Raw genomic sequence first — 19,816 nt, 5'->3', positions numbered from 1 at the left:
AAAATTCTGAATAATTGTCTTTTATCTTTCAGCAGCGCAATTCTGCTTTTTCATGGGTCCTCCTAAAAGAGATTATCGAAATCTGCGCTACAAGTGTCAGTACTGTTTTTATGCCACAAATCGACCATCACATCTAAAAAGGCACTACTTAACTCATACACAAGAACGTCCCTTTTCTTGTACAGTGTGTGGTAAATCATTCAATCAAAAAGTTAGTTTGCAGGAGCATTTGCGTATACACACTGGGGAGAAACCCTTTCAGTGTGAGTATTGCAAAGTTCGATTCACGCAAAGGTCAAGTTTAAAAAATCACAGACGTTTACATTTAAAAGATGATGGAGCTGCAGCTAATAATGCATTGACATTAGAAATGGGTCAGGTTCAAGCGGTGCAAGATTTAAATTATACTGTAAAATAATTATATTTTTGTATATTTGTTATATTTTTACTGATTTGTAGAGTCTATTTAATTGGTTATAGTGGAAGTATATGCTTTGGTAATTATTTTAATTTGGTGATTGTGTATTATTTATTTTCATTTGTATGAAAATTTTATTTAATATTTGTGTTTCATGACAAACAATTTTTTAAAATAATATATAAGTGAGATTTTTCTCAGTATTTTTTTTTTATTATTATTTATTACTTAAATATTTTAAATTCATTTTGGCAATATTACTTAGTTTTATTATATCTCACTTTCATTGCTTTTGTGTTTTATGTGCAATTCTCTTTAAGCTTGATGTTTTGAAAATATATTGAGAAGTTTAATTTGTGTTGTTATTTGTCATTCAAATTTTTTATTTACAATTTCTGTTAATTGAAATCAAAATATTTGGTTATTACAACTGTCCCTTGTCTTGATACAGGTTTTAAAAAAGAAAAGTATAATCTTGAAACATAACTATCACAACTACGTCATATGCATAAAAAAAATTCCTGTTACATCTACAAGGAGGACTCATGAGCTCTAAACTTTAATCAAAGTCATTAATATTTTCAAAAATATCAACATTTTACTGTGAAAAAAATATTTTTATTTTCAAAAATATCAACAAGAATTAGCAATTCTTCTTCTTCATTGGCTTGACAGCCCAGGATGGGCTCTTTCCTTCTGCAAAGTTGAACTCCAGGCTCTTCTACACTTGGCCACAGACATCCAATTTGTGACTTTTAGAATATTTAAATCACTTTCGAGGCAGTCGAGCCATCTAAGTCTAGGTCTTCCTCTTTTTCGAGTGCCTTATGGTCTAGCAGAGAAGATCTTTTTTGTAACGCGATTATTATCCATTCTTGATAGGTGTCCCGCCCATTTGATTCTCTGAATTGCAATGTATTTGACTATGTCAGGTTCTTTAAATAGTATGTAAAGTTCGGAGTTAGTTCTTCTTCTCCAGATATTGTTACATTTAAGGCCACCATATATGCTTCTTAAAATTTTTCTTTCAAACACAGAAATAATGTGCTTACTCTTTTCTGTCATTGTCCAAGTCTCAGAAAAGTAAGTAAGAATGGGTCTTATCAAACTTTTGTATATCAGAATCTTTCTTTTTCTGCTGATGAAGTTAGATTTCAGATACTTTTTAAGGCTGAAAAAACATTGATTAGCTGCTGTGACTCTACTACGGATCTCAGGCAGGATGCAATTGACTTTGCAATTAGTTTTAATTTATCTTATATGACAACATGACCTCCAACAACTATGGAATTTCCATAGTTTTAGAAAGTATTTTCCCAAGTGTTTGCAAATATTAATATTTTATAAATTTAAATAAAAAATATTTTGTTCTGATTGATCGAAATTCTATTGTTTTTAAAAAGTTCTGCTTTAATTTACTACCATTGAATGAAATATGTTGCATGTTACAAAAGCAGGCTATGTACCCTCCCTTCATATTGTGTATCTCTCTCTGATGTGCAAACCTATTTAACGTGATTAGTACTGTGTTATTGTTTTCCCTTTCTAAAAGAAGTTGAGAAATTAACTTATATATAGTGCTGGCTCAAAGAAATAAAAGTGCTAACGAATTTAAGCCATTTTAATCAAGGTTATTTTATTTTAAGAAGCTTATAATTTCACTCAAAAATAAAGAATGATATCACAGTTATAAAGAATAGGTTTTTGGCAATTTCAGATCCCTCTTCTCCCTTATCTGCAAAAGTTTCGAAAATTACACCTCCACTTATGTAAGAACACCTCTCTATTGTCTTTTGCTCTGACTCTTGTTGCAGTAATCTAATTTTAATATTTATTTCAAGTGTAAGATGTCCCGCAGTGGACTGATCATTAAGACGCGGTTCCCAGCAGATCACCGAAGTCAAGCATCACTGGCTGCGGTCAGTGTGCGGGTGGATGACCCACTTAGATCAGTCTGCGTAGGGACCGAGGGTGTGCGGTATTGGTCCACGTTAAACTGTGCTACCGTGAAGTGCTCGACTTCGCGCGCAGGTCGTTGGGCTACCAAAGCGGGGGTGCCATCCCCTCTGCAGAGGATCAAAATTGTGATGGCATGTCTTCGGATCATCCTCAGGGATTTTTCCCAGACCGTCGCCAATAGCCCATTGTGCAGCTCTAGTGCGACGTAAATGAACTACAACAACAGCAGATCAAGTGTAAGATGTAATTTTACATTAAACAAAATCTTTGTCATTAATTTTATAAAATTTCGAGAAGATATTTTATAGGAATCTTGTGTTTTTCTTTTACAGTTATAATTCTTGACCTCTAAGCTCCTTAATTTTTTTTTGCAATTTAAAAAATTATAAAAAGATTTTGATGTCTCATGTAAGCATTGCTCATACCTCTCCACAAAAATAAGCAAATCGTAAGCCCCAACACTTTTTCTTAAAAGTAACATGATGATGATATTAGGGATGTAATGAATATTCATCCATTATTCGATATTCGGCCTTTTTGCCAAATATTTGGTTGGCCGAAGTTTCAGCCTATTATTTGGCAGCATATTTTTTTAAAAAAGTATTTTTCGGCAACGTTTTTTATTTATTTAATTTGAACAGATTTAATAAGGAGTAATCTAAATTGTTATTTTAAGCTATAAACTATTCAAAATAATTTTTATATACATTTGTTAAGGTCTAAAACTTGCACACGGCTTGCAAATTTATGTCCTGAAAGACAAATAGAAAAGCGAAATTTGAAAAATTATTACTAGATTTGCAAGTTTTGTAATGCTGTTTTTTTTATTTACATTTTTTGTTTTAAGAATTGAGAAGGTTTTTTCATTTTGGCCATTTTTTGTTATAGCACAGCTTTTTAATAAAGCATTTCTCGTGGGCCTTATTATTGTATTGTCACTTTTTCCCTATATGGTATTCGAGATTGCCAGTACCATAGAAACCTGTGATTTTAAATGCTAGAGTTATATTTTGAGAATTAAGAACAATTTTTTTCTGTTTTTCTTTTGAATTTTTTATTAACTTTTCATTTTATTAGTGTTTTTATGATGACACAGCATTTTCTAAAAAAACATTTTTAGTAAACTTTATTCTTTTATTGTCACTTTTTCCTGAATGTAGCGCAAAAAAAAATATTACATTTAGATTTTCAGCATAATTTTCTTTTTTTAAATAAGAAAGTTTTTTGTTTTGGTTTCTATCTAGCTTTTTCTTTTTTTTAAAAAAAAAAAAAACATGTTTTATTGAAGTTCTTATTATGATGTGGCAATTAAGAGGGTTCCTGTTAAACTTTCTTCTTCACTTTTCCTTGAAAATACTGAAATAAGAAACTAAGATGTTCAGCAACTGAAATTATTTATGTATAAAAAATAATATTTATTAATGATTTTTAAGACAACGTTGCTATTTAGCAAGCAACCGAATAATTGGTATTCTACCGATTATTGGGCAGAATATTTGGTTTTCGTCCAAATCACTATTCGTTATATCCCAACTACCTATCTTCAAGTCAGCACTTATATAATTTTGTCTTGATTCTGTTCCTATATATATATATATATATTAAAAATTTTAATCTGTTTTTAAATTTCTTGTAGTAAACAATTTACAAATATATATTTATCACTTTTTATAGTTACACTGCCAACATTTATTTTTTAAGTAATTAAAGTACTGACCACTTTTTAGCTTTGCGAATTTTTATATATAATCCAGTGGTTTCAAACTGGGGTTCTGTGATCTAAGTGAAAGTGCTGTGCTAGAATTTTAAAAAAAATAGTTGTATTAAGATTGTTAACAAAGTTCAAGAAAGGTTAACAAAGATTTTTTATATATATTTTATGAATTAAGGTTTTAAAAGCTTGAGAACATTTTTATTTTTACGTATGATAGAGCTGTGAGACTAGAGTTATCTCTTCAGTGAGGACTTGAAACCCACTCGCAACAAATAATAGGGTATCAGAAAGTCTAAGAAATAAAGGTGGTGGTGCACAGTTGCACAATTTCACCCGATAAAGAATGACAATATTTTTTTTTTTCATTTATCTTGAACAATTGTGAGTGTTCTACAAATCTGAAGTAACTTGAAACTATTGGTGAAGCCAAATATTTTCTGTTATGTAACATAACAAATGCAATATTATACAAGTTCGCAATTATGTTCTTCTAAAACTTAAACAATGTTATATTAAAAAATAACTGCATTGATTAGTAATTTCTTATTGCAGTGTGGATTAAATGTGTATATATATTTTTAGCATGTAACACTAAAACTGTTTTCTAATGGTTGGAAAAATGTGTTAAAAAGGTAATTGAAACAACAATCTTGTTTATTTATTCTTGTCAGTTGTTAATAAGAGTGGCTTTTTTTAATTTCTTATGTTTAAAGTGTTTCTTATATTATAGATTGTTTATTGTATTTATTTTTCATGATTTCTAAATGTAAATTAGATGAACTACTTAATTCTGAAACTTCATAGATATTAGTTTAATTTGAGGGCACTACTTTTTAATAAAAGCAACTCTGTAAAATTATAATAATACCTTAATAAAGTTACTGAACATTTATTGTCCAATTTTTGCTTTTGCATAAAAGGCTTGTTTTCTGTATACATAAAAATAAATCTATTTTTCCTAATTTTACATTTTGTGTTCATTTTTAATCTACAAATATTAAACCTATTTTATAAAAAAAAAATTTATATATATTTATACTATAAACAGCAGAACCCCTTTCATCCTAATGCCTCTGTTAGCCAAAATCGATTTAAAAGTTTGTTTTTTGCATATACAGTTAGTTTTCTCTTTTCCCAATTCGATTTCTTTACTATAATTTTGTCGCTGTTTAGCTATGCATGATACCTTGAAAATTAGAAATGCCTTTTGTACTATATGATTTCATAGAATTGTTAAATTTTATGTTAGTAAAGGAAGCCAAAATAGAACCATAGTTATTGCACTGCGCTAAGCTAGCATTACATTGTGAAGAACTATTTTCTATCTTCAGTATATGCTTGAAGCTCATCCAGCTTCAGATCAATAGGTATCAGCTTGTCTGGGAAGTAAAGGCAGAACATGTGCAATACTGATTACGTTGGTTTTAAAATTGTGGACTTTTTACTTGCAGCACCCCTCAGACCTACATGTTGCTGTTGCAAAAATGCTCACTATGTCTGTGTAGCCAATAAATGTTAAATTAGTTGCTGTGGTTTTGCTAGAGAAATTTGAAAATTGAAATTTTTGTTATTTCATCCATTTTTTATTACTACTATAGTTTACTTAACTACAAGACTTCCACTTTTACTAAAAAGGAATATGTTATCTATGCAAAAGATATTTAATATTGTAGTGTAAAAAAGCTTTGCAAAGGAATGTAGAGCAATAAAATTAACTTCCAAAACTAATTGAATCAGCTTGCAATTCAAAACAGATGCTGCTTTTTACTAATGGATGCTTTTTACTACAGAATTTTTATTTTTTTAAAAATAGAACTGCTCTACAATCGTGCGATTAAATTTTAAAATAAAACATCTTAAATACCTATTTGGCAAAAAAAATATTTTTTAAATAGTTATTCTAAAATTAAATTTACTTTTTTGATGAAAATTATTGCATATTCTTAATTTGAATATTTCGGTTATTCAAAATGGGTTTAGTCTTAATTACTTCAAATAATCAAGGTCCTACTGTGTATATAAATATATAGTAGTATAACTTTTTTTATATATAAGTATACATAGCAGATTGACTAAGTTTTATGTAGTGATAGAACTATTTAAAACAAAATCTTTTCAGATTGATGTTCTATTATATTTATATGATTGAATGAACTAAAAGAGCACTTTAATTACCTTATCACACAGTCTTAGAAATATACTTAACTGCAAGGTCTGTGATGTGTGGTGCTGAAGAAGTTTTCTATTTTCTGAAGTGCTTCTTTACACAATTAAACTCATTCGGTTTGTAAGTTAATATATGAAGGTCTTATTTGAACAGCTCCACTTTTGTTCATTTCAAAATACAGATCTTAGAAATCTAGTGAGTGTATTGCTTTTCTTATCTTGTCTGATTTTGGTACCTTCAGTTTGGCTGTAAAAATAAGTTCAAGTGTACTAGTTGAGAAATAAGTTATAAATATCTTGCACAAACAAGAAAGTAAACAAACCCATTTTTTACTAAGTGGTAATTGGACTAGCATTAAATAGGAGCTTCACATGTATGTGTAAGGAAATTGTTTTTATTATATCATAACTAGTTTAAATTTTCTCGCCTAAAAACAAAGTATTTATAAATTTGTATTTTCTGTTTAAGTTACTTCTTAGAGTTTGGATTAACTGAATTTATCTAAATTGTGTTATTTTGTTACTGATTTAAATATTAAAATTTGCATTTACTTTTTTAAATTTTCAGAAATACATATGGTAATATCCTGATTTATCTATAATTGAAATTTATTGAAAAAAATTAATATATATATGCTGTTAACAGCAAAATTTATCCTTTAACTTGTTATTTAGTATCAAATTTGTATGTTGTTGTTTTTTTTCTTTTTTCGTGTTGCATTGATTTATTTAATTTGTTACAAAATGAAATGTATTAAATTCTATTTACTTTTTAAAGAAGAAAACTATTTTATGTTTTGAAACTTAATTGTATAAAAAACATATTTAAAATAAACAAATTTTAATGCCCTGTTTTTATCTTTCTTTTTAAAAAATTCATCAAACAATAGTTTAAACAATTTAATTTTTTTTATTTCTGTCAAATTATAAATTAATAGTATCTCTTTATAAATTTAGTTTATATTTTAATATTTATTTCCTAAAGATTAATTAAGTTTTACATTATATGGTCCAGTTTTTAAGAATTTTGTTTTGCCCAAAATGTTTTATTTGAAATTTTCTTCTATTCTGTACTTAATATTGTCAACTTTTATCCATTTATAATACCTTAAACTATTTCTTGTTTGCTTTCATTCTTTATTTCAATTTTAAATCTCCCATCTAGGGCAATATGTTAAAACATGTTTCTCAAGCTTGTTTTTTGGCTTTTTCTTTGTAATGTTATAATAAATACCAGTTTTTGCTACAAACATGTGTTACCTAATTATGTCATTTCGTTAAACACAGTTATTTTTGAAATGATGTAAATAACAGCTCAGTCTTAAAATTTGCAATTTTTATTTCAATTAAATTAAAAAATTTAATTAAATTTAAAAAAATTTATTTCACTTTAAATTTGACTGTGAAGTAAATATTATTTTAACTCAAATTTAACAGAATATCAGTACATAATTCTTTCAGTAGCTATATTACTAAGTTGTGTTATTAAAAAAAATTTTAATTACAGAACAATAAGCATTAAAAAGTAAAAAGACATTAAGATTGTACTTATGGTGATATACTGCTATCAGGAAGTAAATGCTGTACTTATGGTGATATACTGCTATCAAAAAGTAAATGTTACTGTTAATATAATGAAGCAGCCGGATGATATGGTGGGTCGAGTCTTTGCTTTCCATAACTCTATCAAAGTTTTGATATTCTTTGTCTAATTTGATTAAAATTTCAATTGATTAAAATTCACATTGCCTCTGAATCAATTTTAATATAATAAGACTCTCAGTAGTTTCACAGCCAATGGAATCCACGCATGGTTGGGTGGTTGGGGAGCGTGGTACAAAGACTATGTGTATTTACTACCGCTATCTACTATCCATTCAAAATTGTGGTAGTAAAAATAATGCTTGTACATATCATTGTCTCCAAGGATAAATCTTAGATCATTTCCAAAACTTATTTGTGTTGCTCTAATATACATCTAAAAATCAAATTAATATGATAAAATTGGTGGACATAAATATTTACTGGTCTAAAAACTCTTTTAGTGGTCAAATTTCAATTCATATAAACATTGGGTTAAATTTTAGTAACAAAATATTTTTACACTTTTTTTTCTTCGTTGAAACTACAAAGAGAGAACAAAATAATATGAATACTGCAATTTTAATGTTATAGGTACAGTACTTTTTCTGCATCAACTCAAAAATTATGTTGCTAGTTAGAGAAAGAAGCTAAAGATTGAGTTTTTTCTTAAATAAGCATATTTTTATATCATTATGCAGAATTAAAATGGGCAAATTATAATGCAAACTTCATTTGCCTTTTATAAAGTAACCTTGGTATTTAAGTGGTTAATCTTGAAATAAAAATTTGTGGTAGGTCATCTGATTTCTGTAATTAATGTAAGGTCCATATTGATACATACAGTATGTAAATACTTTGATGAAACATGCTGATAATTTTGTCTTATTAAGTTTTAATAGAATGCTGCATTAAGAAACATGTCTGTTTTGTAAAATTAATATAAAATATTTTATGGAAATAAAATGACAATATTTAACACCTTAAAAGCAGCTATGTTTTTTTTTTTTTTTTTGCCCTTTCAATCATTTTTTATTTTAATTGATAAGTTTTCGCATAACTACATGGCACAAATGTTGCTGTGAATGACTGCAATTATCACATAAAAGAAAAGAATAACTTCTTAATTTTGAAATGTGTAAATATTTTGATACATTCTGATATTTAGGTACATAATTAAAAATGTCAAATTATGTAAAACTCCTAATAAACAATGTTTTCTTACAAGTGAATTAATATATGCAGTTACTTAGTGATATAGATCAAATCCAAAAGTGCTTTGTATATTTATTATTTTTTTAACTGTAGTTTTGTATTGAAATATTTTTTAATTAATTCTAATAAAAATGAATTTACAAGAAATTTTATCTTGATATTGTAGAAAAATTTATCTAGATTCAAGTCCGACGTTCAAAATAATTCAAGCTACATTTAAAGAAACAAACACTTATAATATAATACTGCCTTTTATCAAATTTGAGAATGTCTAAAAAAATTCAAAAATTATTTTTTTTAAACTTGTAAAAAGTTATTAGAACCATTCCAAAAAGGAATCTTAGACATTAACCTTTGAAAGCAGAAATTTCATCAAACATATTTTTCATACTTTTATTTTGTATTAAATTAGGTCAAAATACGTGGAAAATATTAGATTTAGCATTTTAATAATTTTTGGGTATGAAATACAGTATCGAGCACTGATTAGAATTAATAGATTTAAGCAAAACAGTTTTTCATATTTAAAATTTCTTTCATTTACAAAATCAGTTGGTAAATAATATGAATTTTAATTGTGACTAATCATGAGTAACTATTTTTTTATATTTTTGAACAAATATAATTAAGAGAATCTGGGAGATTTTAGACTGTTTTTCATAATTAAAAATCCAAAATATATTTTGACTTATAATTAGAGTATAAGAAAAAAAAATCCATAAAAAGGACACCGGTGTCCCTGCTGCGTCAAAGGGTTAATTGAAGTAAACTTTCTTAATCAAGATATTTTCGTAAACTTACAGATACTTAAAGATATTTTTCTTGTTATAGTAAAAAATCTCAAAATTGTTGTAAACTTCAATATAAAAATCTTTTTTACAAAATTCTATTTATCTAGAATTAAACTATTTTTAAAAATTAAGATGACAAAAAAAATAACATCTAAAAAAATGTAACTAAAGTGAAAATAATAGAGTGAAAGAAATTTTCTTTATAATAATTTTTCTTTATGTTAATGAAAAAATATTTAGAAAAATTAAAACTTTCTGATGATGGTAATTAAGACAAAAACCAATGTTTAAATTTACAGATATGTATATAAAAAAAAAATTTTAAAAATGGTGATGCTCTATTGTAGCATTAAAATTTGTAAGCTGTTTTAATGTAGTATATTTATAATTTTTAACATTGGTTTTTGTCTCTTTCTATAAATAAAATAGTTTTTTGTATTTATTAAAATAGTTTGTCTTATTTATCATTGTAAATTCTAACAAATATTTTAACATTCCAGATCCTATTGTCTTTGCATCTTATCAGATGAAATCATTTCAGTCTACTAAACAATATCGTCACAAGTGCAAGGAATGTTCATACGCAACTGATTATACCTCATCTTTGCGGTGCCATATGAGAGTACACACAAATGAAAAACCTTTCATTTGTAATCATTGTGGAAAATCTTTCACTCAGAAAGGCAACCTTAAAGCTCACCAACTCACGCATATGAAAATTTTTTAATTTTTGTATACATTTTCTTTGTTCCATTAAAGTTTGTTTTATGAAATAGTTATCACATCTCTCAAAATTCTAAAATTCAGTCAATGTGAACCATTCCCTCCAAATTTAAGGTTCGTTCTAAATAATTTTTCAAATGGTAGTGAACTAAAGCAAAAAATTTTACACCAAATGAAATTTTTACATACCTTATCGGGATTTAAGAGCATGACTGTTTGTCGACTTGACCTTTTTAAGTGGTGGGCAAGATACTTTTAATTTATTAAAATACTATTGCTTTAGGACAAATATCTTTTAAAGCTATGGGAATTCTGTAGTTGATGGAGGGTATGATGTGAACTTGAACTAATATTTATTTTTGTTTTACATCTCAAAAAGTTATGGTGATTAATTAAATTTATGCTAGCCATTGGATAGGCTCTGATATTGACTTGTTTGGTAGCAAATCAGTCCTTTTGATTCGTCATCTTATGGGTATTAGCAGTACAGTATATGCAACAACAGGTTGAATAAGGTCAACGTTAAAGTCTCCAATAATTTATGAAAAATGACACATTTAGACTCGTTTTAATCAGTAGGAAAACATGACACAACACCATGTTTTCTTTCTGATGAAGATTCGTCTAAGCATGTACATGCTGTAAAAAATTTGTGATTTGAACGTCGTCCTCATGCAACCTAATCACATTGCATTATTTATTCTATATTTTTCTTAATATAGAATATGTCATAAATTGGGTTCTTTAATTTCCTTTTTTGCAACTACTGTTTTTAGACCCAATAAATTACTAGTGCTACAACATGTTTGTTATGAATTATTCTTACTTATTAGTTTGGTGTATGAAAATAGTAAAGATTTTTCATTTGTTAACTTAAATGATGATTTTTCACTTATTAACTAAAAATTTGAACAAGTATTCGATTATTTAAATTTTTTTTCCAATGGTATTTGCTTTAAATGGCTTTATGATTCTATAAAAGACTTTATAGTAATCAGTTTAGGTTTGAAATATTTTTTTAAATATCTTTATTTTTTACATAGCATTAGAATTATGAATTTGAAGAAACATCTGCATCATTTTATAATAATTATTTTCTCAAAATTTTGTGTTCATTTTCTTGTTTTAAAATATTTTTAAGACATTTTTCTTTGGTAACAACTAATTGTACATTAGTTGTTCTCAATCTGAAAGGTTACTATAACTGATATCTTCTAGAAATGTAAATCTAGAGTTTTCCCATAGTTATTTAAAGATAGGAAAAATCAACCAAATTGTTAAAAGAAGGTATGTATGAACCTGACTTTAAAACATTTTTTATAGAAAAGGGTTATATTTTTATATGCCCAGATGTAATGGTGTATCGTTCCAAATCGTGCAAATTTGTGTCTATGTTATAAAATATCCCCAAAATGCTTGATTTTCCTCATATTCTTCATTGTTTCACATATTCAACACGTTTACTTTTTTTAAATATCTCTTATTCCAAAAATGTTTGAATAACTAGATATGCTTCAAAAGTACACTCAATTAAATAAAAATAAAAAGATTAGTAATTGTTTAACAATCATTTAGTTTGTCATAAACCTTCTTATCCCATTAACAATGATAAAAGCGACTTTTGATACTATATTCGTTTCGTGTTCTTTGGCTGTTCTTCAAAGCTTCTACATCTTGTGAAATAATTCTTAACAAATAATATGCTATTTTAATAACACAACTGACAGGTTAAGCTATGTATATTTTTAACCAGCGCATTCTATTTAGATTAAGATAAGTTTGTGAAAGCAGGAAGCATAATCGAAAGAAAAAAAATTATTATTATTTAAGCTATTTGCCCATTTTTAAGTCCCTTAGATTCTGTTACGTACTTTTAAAAAATATATATTTACTTCAAATCTATGGTACTGAAATTTTAAATTTTTTTTCTTATCAAAATAGCTTTGAAAAATACCCTAAATTAATTACAATATTATGTTTAATGATGATACTGCAGTTTTGCAAATGAACGAATTCCTATCAGTATTAGATACTCCCTCATACACCAGCCTGATAACATGAAAAAGACTTTCTACCTAAATGGTTGTGTATTTAATATTTCACAATTTCTGATGTGGACCTTTTTTCTTTTACACTTTTTATTTCTAATTTGTGGACCTACTTTTTCAACATCTAAAAACAATAAAATTATAAAATAGAAATAATGGCACTGTTTTAATTTTCATTATTTATTTCATGCATAAGAAGATTTGTAAGTTTTTCTATTTTATTGCTTTTATGTAAATTAAATAATATGTTGTTAAATACTTGGCTTTTCTGTTCTCTAACATTTATCGGTCTATTGTTCTTTAGCTTAAAATATTTTCTAAAAAATTACTTTAATTAAAATATTCCTGTTTAAAAAATTTGTGATTCGGTTTAAAATGTATTCTAACTCGCACTTTCCTTACTTGGAATGAACTGTTGACAGTTATTTTTTCTCTCTTTTTATTTCAAGATTAATTTTTTTTATATAAAAAGAAATAAGCATACTGGTTCTTGAATTATTTTAATCCTATGGCTGATTATAGAACAATGCTATGTAACTATAAAATTATCACGTTTTAGAACCGTAGTTAAGTTTGAAATTACCTATTATAAATATAACAAGTTTAATTTTTTTTTATCGATTGAACCGAACTCAACCAGCCCTGCTATTAAGAAATTAACTTTATTTGCTACCAAAAGACTTATCACTCAATGATAATTATTATAGAATTTTTTCCTTTTAAGTATTTTATTGTAAAAAACACTAATGTCCTCACAAATATTCTATTAGTAAAATAGTAATTATCTGTAATGTTTCTTTTTCATAAGAATATTTTTTATTTCTTTTCTTTTTTATAGGGTATAATGATATAAATTTCAGTTATGATGCTAGCAATCCAACATTGAAATCAGTAAACATTTATCAGTGTGATCTTTGTTCCTATGCATCACCATTCCGTTCGAAGCTTACAAGACATTACAGACGTCATACTGGAGAAAAACCTTTTATATGTACCATCTGTAGTAAAGGCTTTACTCAGAAAGAAAGCATGAATTTCCATCGCCGGACTGTCCATGAATGCTGAATAATATAATAATATTTCTTGTACTGAGTAATTTTATCAAAACTATAATTAATAAATTTTATTAGAAACATTCTATTTTAAAATCAATTGATGCGAGTTCTTTTCGTGCCTGTAACAAACTTGTGTTCAAATTTTTCTTATTTTAAAGGCATTCATATTGTTAGATATTGATATTTTCCCCTTACATTTCACTTAAAATTTGTTTAAAAAAAAACACAGTAGAACTTCAATTTTTTACAAACCCTTTCATTTAAATACTTCTGCTATCCTAAATAAATCTTATCACACACACTTCATTTATTTTTTCTTGTATTTGTTATTTCTAATGGCATAAGTATTACAACCAGAGTACTGATTATAGTCATAAGAGATTGCACAGCTACATGACTAGCTAACTGATTTAATGAATCAATGGTGGCGGAAGCTATGTCATTGAGATATACATCAATGTGATCTTAAAAAACACTCTTTCGTATTACAATATTGTATATGCTACAAAATGTTTCTTAAAAATAAGTTAAAAAGTAACTTTTTTATAGAAATTTTAAAAGAAAAAAAGAATTAACTTAACATGCAAATAAAATAAATGCATTATGCAAAATACTGAAATTCCACCCAAAATGTTAACCCTTTATGTTACTGTGTTACATCTCTGCAACAAACGCAGATAGCATTTTTAATTTCATTAGAAAGTCTTGGAGGAGGATTTCAGAAATTAGAAATTTGTAACATTACTGTTGACCCATATTGTTCAACTTTTTTCTTCTGCATGGTGATTCTTACAATTTGTTGCTTACAAAGTCGCTCACATTTAAGGAATATTACTCAAATTGAAATTTTTGAATCTTGGTCAATTTTTACAATGGTGCTGAAAGGCAACTATCAATGTTTTGTCAATTTGCATAATGTTAGGGAAAAACAGCAAATAATTTTTTCAATACATTTTTACTTATGTAGATTTTTTTATTTGTTTAAATTTATGTATTCAAATGAATTGGCAATTTTTTTTCCAAATTGGTGGTATTGAATTATAATAGGTTATGTTTCTGAAATCTTGTATAGGTGTGGCCTCTATGTTCTATAGGAAACCTTGCAAGAATGGAATACAAAATTCAATATAAGTAATTGGTAGTTTTACAACTTTATTTTGTTTTCTACAAAAAAAAATATTTTTACCTGTTTAACGCTTTGTATGGGTTACACCTTTTGTTCATTTTTCTGAATGAAAATAAATTTTTACATACAGACATAAAATTCTGTTGTCTTTTTAACAGGAATTGAAGAAGCTTCTATTGCAGAAACTAAGTACTTTAAGTTACAAATTTATCATCCATTGAATATTGTCCTATTTTGAAATGTACATACAGAATGTAAATCTACAATTTACCAATTCGGTTACAATACATAAAGAGTAAAAATTCAATTAGTTTGTTATAAAAAAAATTTTAAAAAGCTTGTATGAATTTTTTCAGTAGTTTTTGACATACCCAAGTCTAATCAAAATAATTAATGAAATATATTCTTGCTTTTTCAATTATATATATATTATTACTGTTGTACCAAAAAGAAACATGTTTTATTTAAATTCCCCCAAAAATATATTTAATTATCAAAATTATATTATTTCTAACCTATTCTTACATATTTTCTGTTTACGTAAATAGTTTGACTATAGAAAAAACTCCCTTCGCCGTGAAGTCTAAGGCTGCCTTGTGCTATGGAAACAAGAATTGGCATATTTCAAAAAGGGGAGCTTCTCTCTCGGATTCCTTTTATCTTGCCGATCCGAGCAAAAATCTGTCTTATATTGACTCAACACCTCTATGAATGGCAAGGATAGTTCTCTCTATAGATAGACTATAAAGTGTTCATCATTTTTTTATAGTAGTATTAAAAAAAAATTATGAATTTTTACTGTATAATCTAATAATTTAGATTTTTTTTATTTTTGTACATAGGTTTTAGTTCAGTTTATTCACATGTAAATAGTCCTGCAAATTTTCATGATGGACCTGTGTATGATGCTGCTTATTTGGAAATGAAGAAATTGAAACAAATTTATAAATGTAACCAATGCTCTTATACTTCTAGAGTAGCTGGGAATGTTAAAAGACATTACTTAATCCATACTGGTGTGAAACCATATATTTGCAACTTTTGCGGAAAGTCTTTCAACCAAAATGTGACCTTAAAATGTCATGTGCGATCACATACTGGCGAAACGCCGTATCACTGTGATAGATGTCCCCAACAGTTTAAAAATAGATCTGGTTTAATCACTCATTTAACTACAAAACATATTACTAATTAAATTTTATGTGAAATTAGAATGTCAATAGGCTCACCGGACAAAAAATTACACACCCCAAAAGAAATGGACCATATGCCTGAGCTAGAAGTAGATCTTGGGTTGGTTCTCTGAGGCGACTACTTGCATGAATCAACATGTAAACTTTAATATTCTGGATTATCAGTGTTCTTTCAATCATCAACTTCATGATGAAAACGCTACAGATACCATCATTTTTGGGGACGACCACTATGAAGTTTATCTGGAAGCATATATGTCTGATTTTATAAACAATTAAATCTCAATTCACCTGCATTATCTGCAGTAATCTTGAACCCTTTAGAAAATTTGTGGGATAAGTTGGAACATTAACTAAAATGCCAAAATCTGCATTCCTACAATTAAGTAGATTTTTGTGATCAAATTCACAATTGGCTTAAACTGATTGTGATAAACGTACAAGATCTTGTGGACTTGCACTCTAACTGTATTCTGGCAGTTATCACTTCCAGAGGCTGAGTTACACATTAAATTATGTTTTTCTTGATTTCTATTAAGTGACTTATAATTTTTTGTCCAGTGATCTTAGTGTTGATAATTTTATTGTACATTTACTTTGTGATAATAATTACTATACTTTTGGACTGTTGCAAAAGCAACTTCTGCTTCTTAAATGCTTAAAGATAGCACCCAAACATATAAACTTTGTTGGGTTGTTTGGAACTTTTATGAAAATAAAAGACTATTTTATTTCAGTCTGATGCAATAGCTTTTGCTATCTTTCTGGCAGTCATAAGACCCCATGCACAAAAAACTGATCCAAATTATTTTTGACCTCCTTATTTGAAGTAAAGGATTTACTAAACTTTGTAGACAGCCCATTTCTCATCCCGTGATGACATTTGAGAAGCAAATCACGGATAGTCAAATCTAATCTCTCAATTATCTCAAGAGTTGCACTTTTTGTGCATGATGTGGTGCATCTTAATTACCCAATCGAAATTTAGCAAACCAGTTTTAGTACTGGTACCACACGTTCTCCATGCACATTGAATACATTTTTTATCTTTTTGATAGCAAAATATGCAGAAAATGTTGCTTTTCAGTTTCCATGTTTAAAAGGGCACCAAACAAAATCTACAACATAGAATCTATCAAACTATTTTTCACAAGCAAGCCTTCCCAATAAGCTATCAAAAGAGTGAAGTTGGGTGAGTAAAATGTAACTAAGTTTCCTGTTGAGAAAAAGCTAAATTACTTTTTGAACAACCCAAAAAAAAAACACGAACATTTTTATATTTTCTTCATTTCTATTAAAAGCAACATAGGATATAAACTAAATATATTCATTAAATTTTTTATTAGCACAAGCAAATGATAAAATTTAACATTTGAAGTCTATGAAAATGTTAAGTCTTTCAATAGCATCTCAAATTTCCAAAACTGACAATAATCGATAATTTAATCTTAAAAAAAAGAACATGTAGGTCCCTATATCCTTTAATAACCAATTTTATAGTTACATTACTTTCAAAAAATTAACTGTGTGATTATAATTGTCCAAAACTAAACAGGCTTTCAATTTAAATTTTGAAAAGAGAAATATATATTTTCTGGAAACTGAAATGTACTTGTGTTTATTTAGATATCTTTACAGTTCAGAAAATTCTGTAGTGAGCAAGAGAGACAGAAATTACTATTGCAACAGTCCTGTATCTTGTTTTGCATATTTTATATGGACCATCCATTTTTTTTTTGACAGCTTTATATGCATATGTATAATAATTTAAAAGTGTGGTTCAAATATTGGAAGTTTTAAATGAATACATTAAATTAGATATAAGTGCTATTTAAGTTACACAGCATTAAAAACAAAAATGTTTTTTAACTTATTAGTCTTGGTTTCATAGTTTTATTGACAAAAAAAAAATCTTCAAGCATACTATAGTGTTATCCTTACCTGCTTGTTTTATTAATTTTTGCTGAAAACTAATCACATTTATCTTTTTTTAAATAAAAAACACTCCATTTTTTTTTTTGTAGGAAACAAAAATCTTTGAACGGATGCTTCTTCCCACCTTGAGTTTGCTATTGCTTACTATAATAATTTTAAAATATTCATTCTGAATTGCATTAATCTAATAAGCATTACATTTAGAGGAATAAAAATGCATTTAAAATTTTTTTTGTTTTGTGCCTTTTCTATCGTCCCTAGCTCATCTGGTGTAATGTACTGTATAAATGATTAAATAAAGCTAAGTATTACCTATCTTGAAATTTTAATTGTTTTATAGCAAAGTGTATGCTTGTATTTGTTTCATGAATAAATATTATTTCAGTTAGCTGTAAATTCAATTCTCATTTATTATATTTTTGTGATTCTATATTGAGTTAAACAAATTTATGTAACCATAGTTATAACATTTTATATTTCAGACTGTTTCACAAGTAACATAAGGCCTAAGTACAGTCGGAGCTCCTTATTTCTTCGTGATAAAGAAGTAGATAGATTTAAATGCAGTTCTTGTTCATATTCTACTAATTATATATCTAACTTTAAAAGACATCAAGTAATTCACACTGGTCTGTGTCCATTTTCCTGCAATATTTGCGGACGAGCATTTAATCAAAGAGATTCTCTGAAACGACATTGTATCACTGTACATTTTAAAGTTGGTGTTTAATAAATGGTTTAAATTCAAAATATGTCTCTCTTAATTCTGTTAATCATATATTCACTCATTTATAGCCCAGATTTAACAAGATCATTATCAAGGAAATTTTAAATAAATGGTTTGTTAAAATGACAATTTTTTACAAAGCAGCAACACATTAACCACTGCAGCTACTTAAATTCTCATTCAACAGATATACATATTTAAACTATGTTCTTAAAAAATGGCTGTTGCTAAAAACCTGAGGAGTTTTAGAAGCAAATAGTCTTACATTTTAAGTATTTTGAAATAACTGTTGCAAGACTGGCATCATTGTGCCAAAAAGGATTCACGAAACTGATAAATCTATCAATATGATGCTGAATTGTATAAAATCTCCTGTTAGACTGTTTAAACATTTTTTGACATTAAAATGGTTATTAAACAATCAATTTTACTATATCAGTAAAAAATAATTGCTTCAAATCAATTTCTAAGGGCCAGAATAGCCTGGTTGGTAGGAAGTTTGAATCCAGTTGGCCAAAGAATCCCAGTGTATATATGGGGCACATTAAATCTGTCAAGGTAAAGTCCTCCAAGTTCCCATAACAAATCAATACCTTTGGGGGGGGGGATTACCACAGGAGTTCCCTTGTCTTCCGAATTGGGTTAAAAATTACAAGGCTACAATGTTTAACATTGGTATTTGCAAACTCAAATTTGGGTCCGCTGAATGGCTGTTTAATGACGGTCATAAAATCTACTCAATTTCTTATTCTGGACAGCTCTTTTTGAACAAAAGATAATAAACTGCTTATATATAACATGATTTAATGAATATTGTGAAATTAAATTTAATTTGTGTTATCTTACACAATGGCTGAACATTGGCGAAGCCTGATGAGCTTCAGGGCCAATTGAACTCATTTTTTTTTTAAATATGTATTGCTAAAGTCTTAGAATAAGTTAATTTCTTCAGATAAATTTTGAAAGTGAGAAATAAGAGTGTTGGCATACATCAATTCAGTATAAAAAATACAAAGTTGACAGGACTGTTTACTTACGCATTTATCTCAAAATTCTAGGTCGAATGGAATAAGCAAATTTATTGCGTGGGTTTCATTTATTTTCATAAAAAAATAATGCCTGTCAGTTTCGTGAAGTCAAGATGTCTTGTATTCTTTATTATATA

General features: G+C 27.4%; 1 protein-coding gene across 2 annotated transcripts in view; it reads left to right on the top strand.

Moving 5' to 3' along the window:
* The window catches only part of LOC122270380 (uncharacterized), a 30,367-nt gene extending 11,693 nt beyond the window's left edge, over positions 1-18,674 (top strand). For both annotated transcript variants that reach the window (XM_087157188.1, XM_087157189.1), the window contains exon 3: positions 33-18,674. In XM_087157188.1, coding sequence (XP_087013314.1) covers positions 33-418 — 386 coding nt within the window. In that variant the 3' untranslated portion in view covers positions 419-18,674. The remainder of the gene's footprint in view (positions 1-32) is intronic.
* Positions 18,675-19,816: the final 1,142 nt, after the last annotated feature.

The sequence above is a fragment of the Parasteatoda tepidariorum genome, chromosome 2 (assembly GCF_982258835.1).
Source record: "Parasteatoda tepidariorum strain Cologne lab strain chromosome 2, Ptep-v5.0, whole genome shotgun sequence".
In the NCBI taxonomy this organism is placed as follows: domain Eukaryota; kingdom Metazoa; phylum Arthropoda; class Arachnida; order Araneae; family Theridiidae; genus Parasteatoda; species Parasteatoda tepidariorum.
This window is presented reverse-complemented; position numbering and strand designations above follow the sequence as displayed.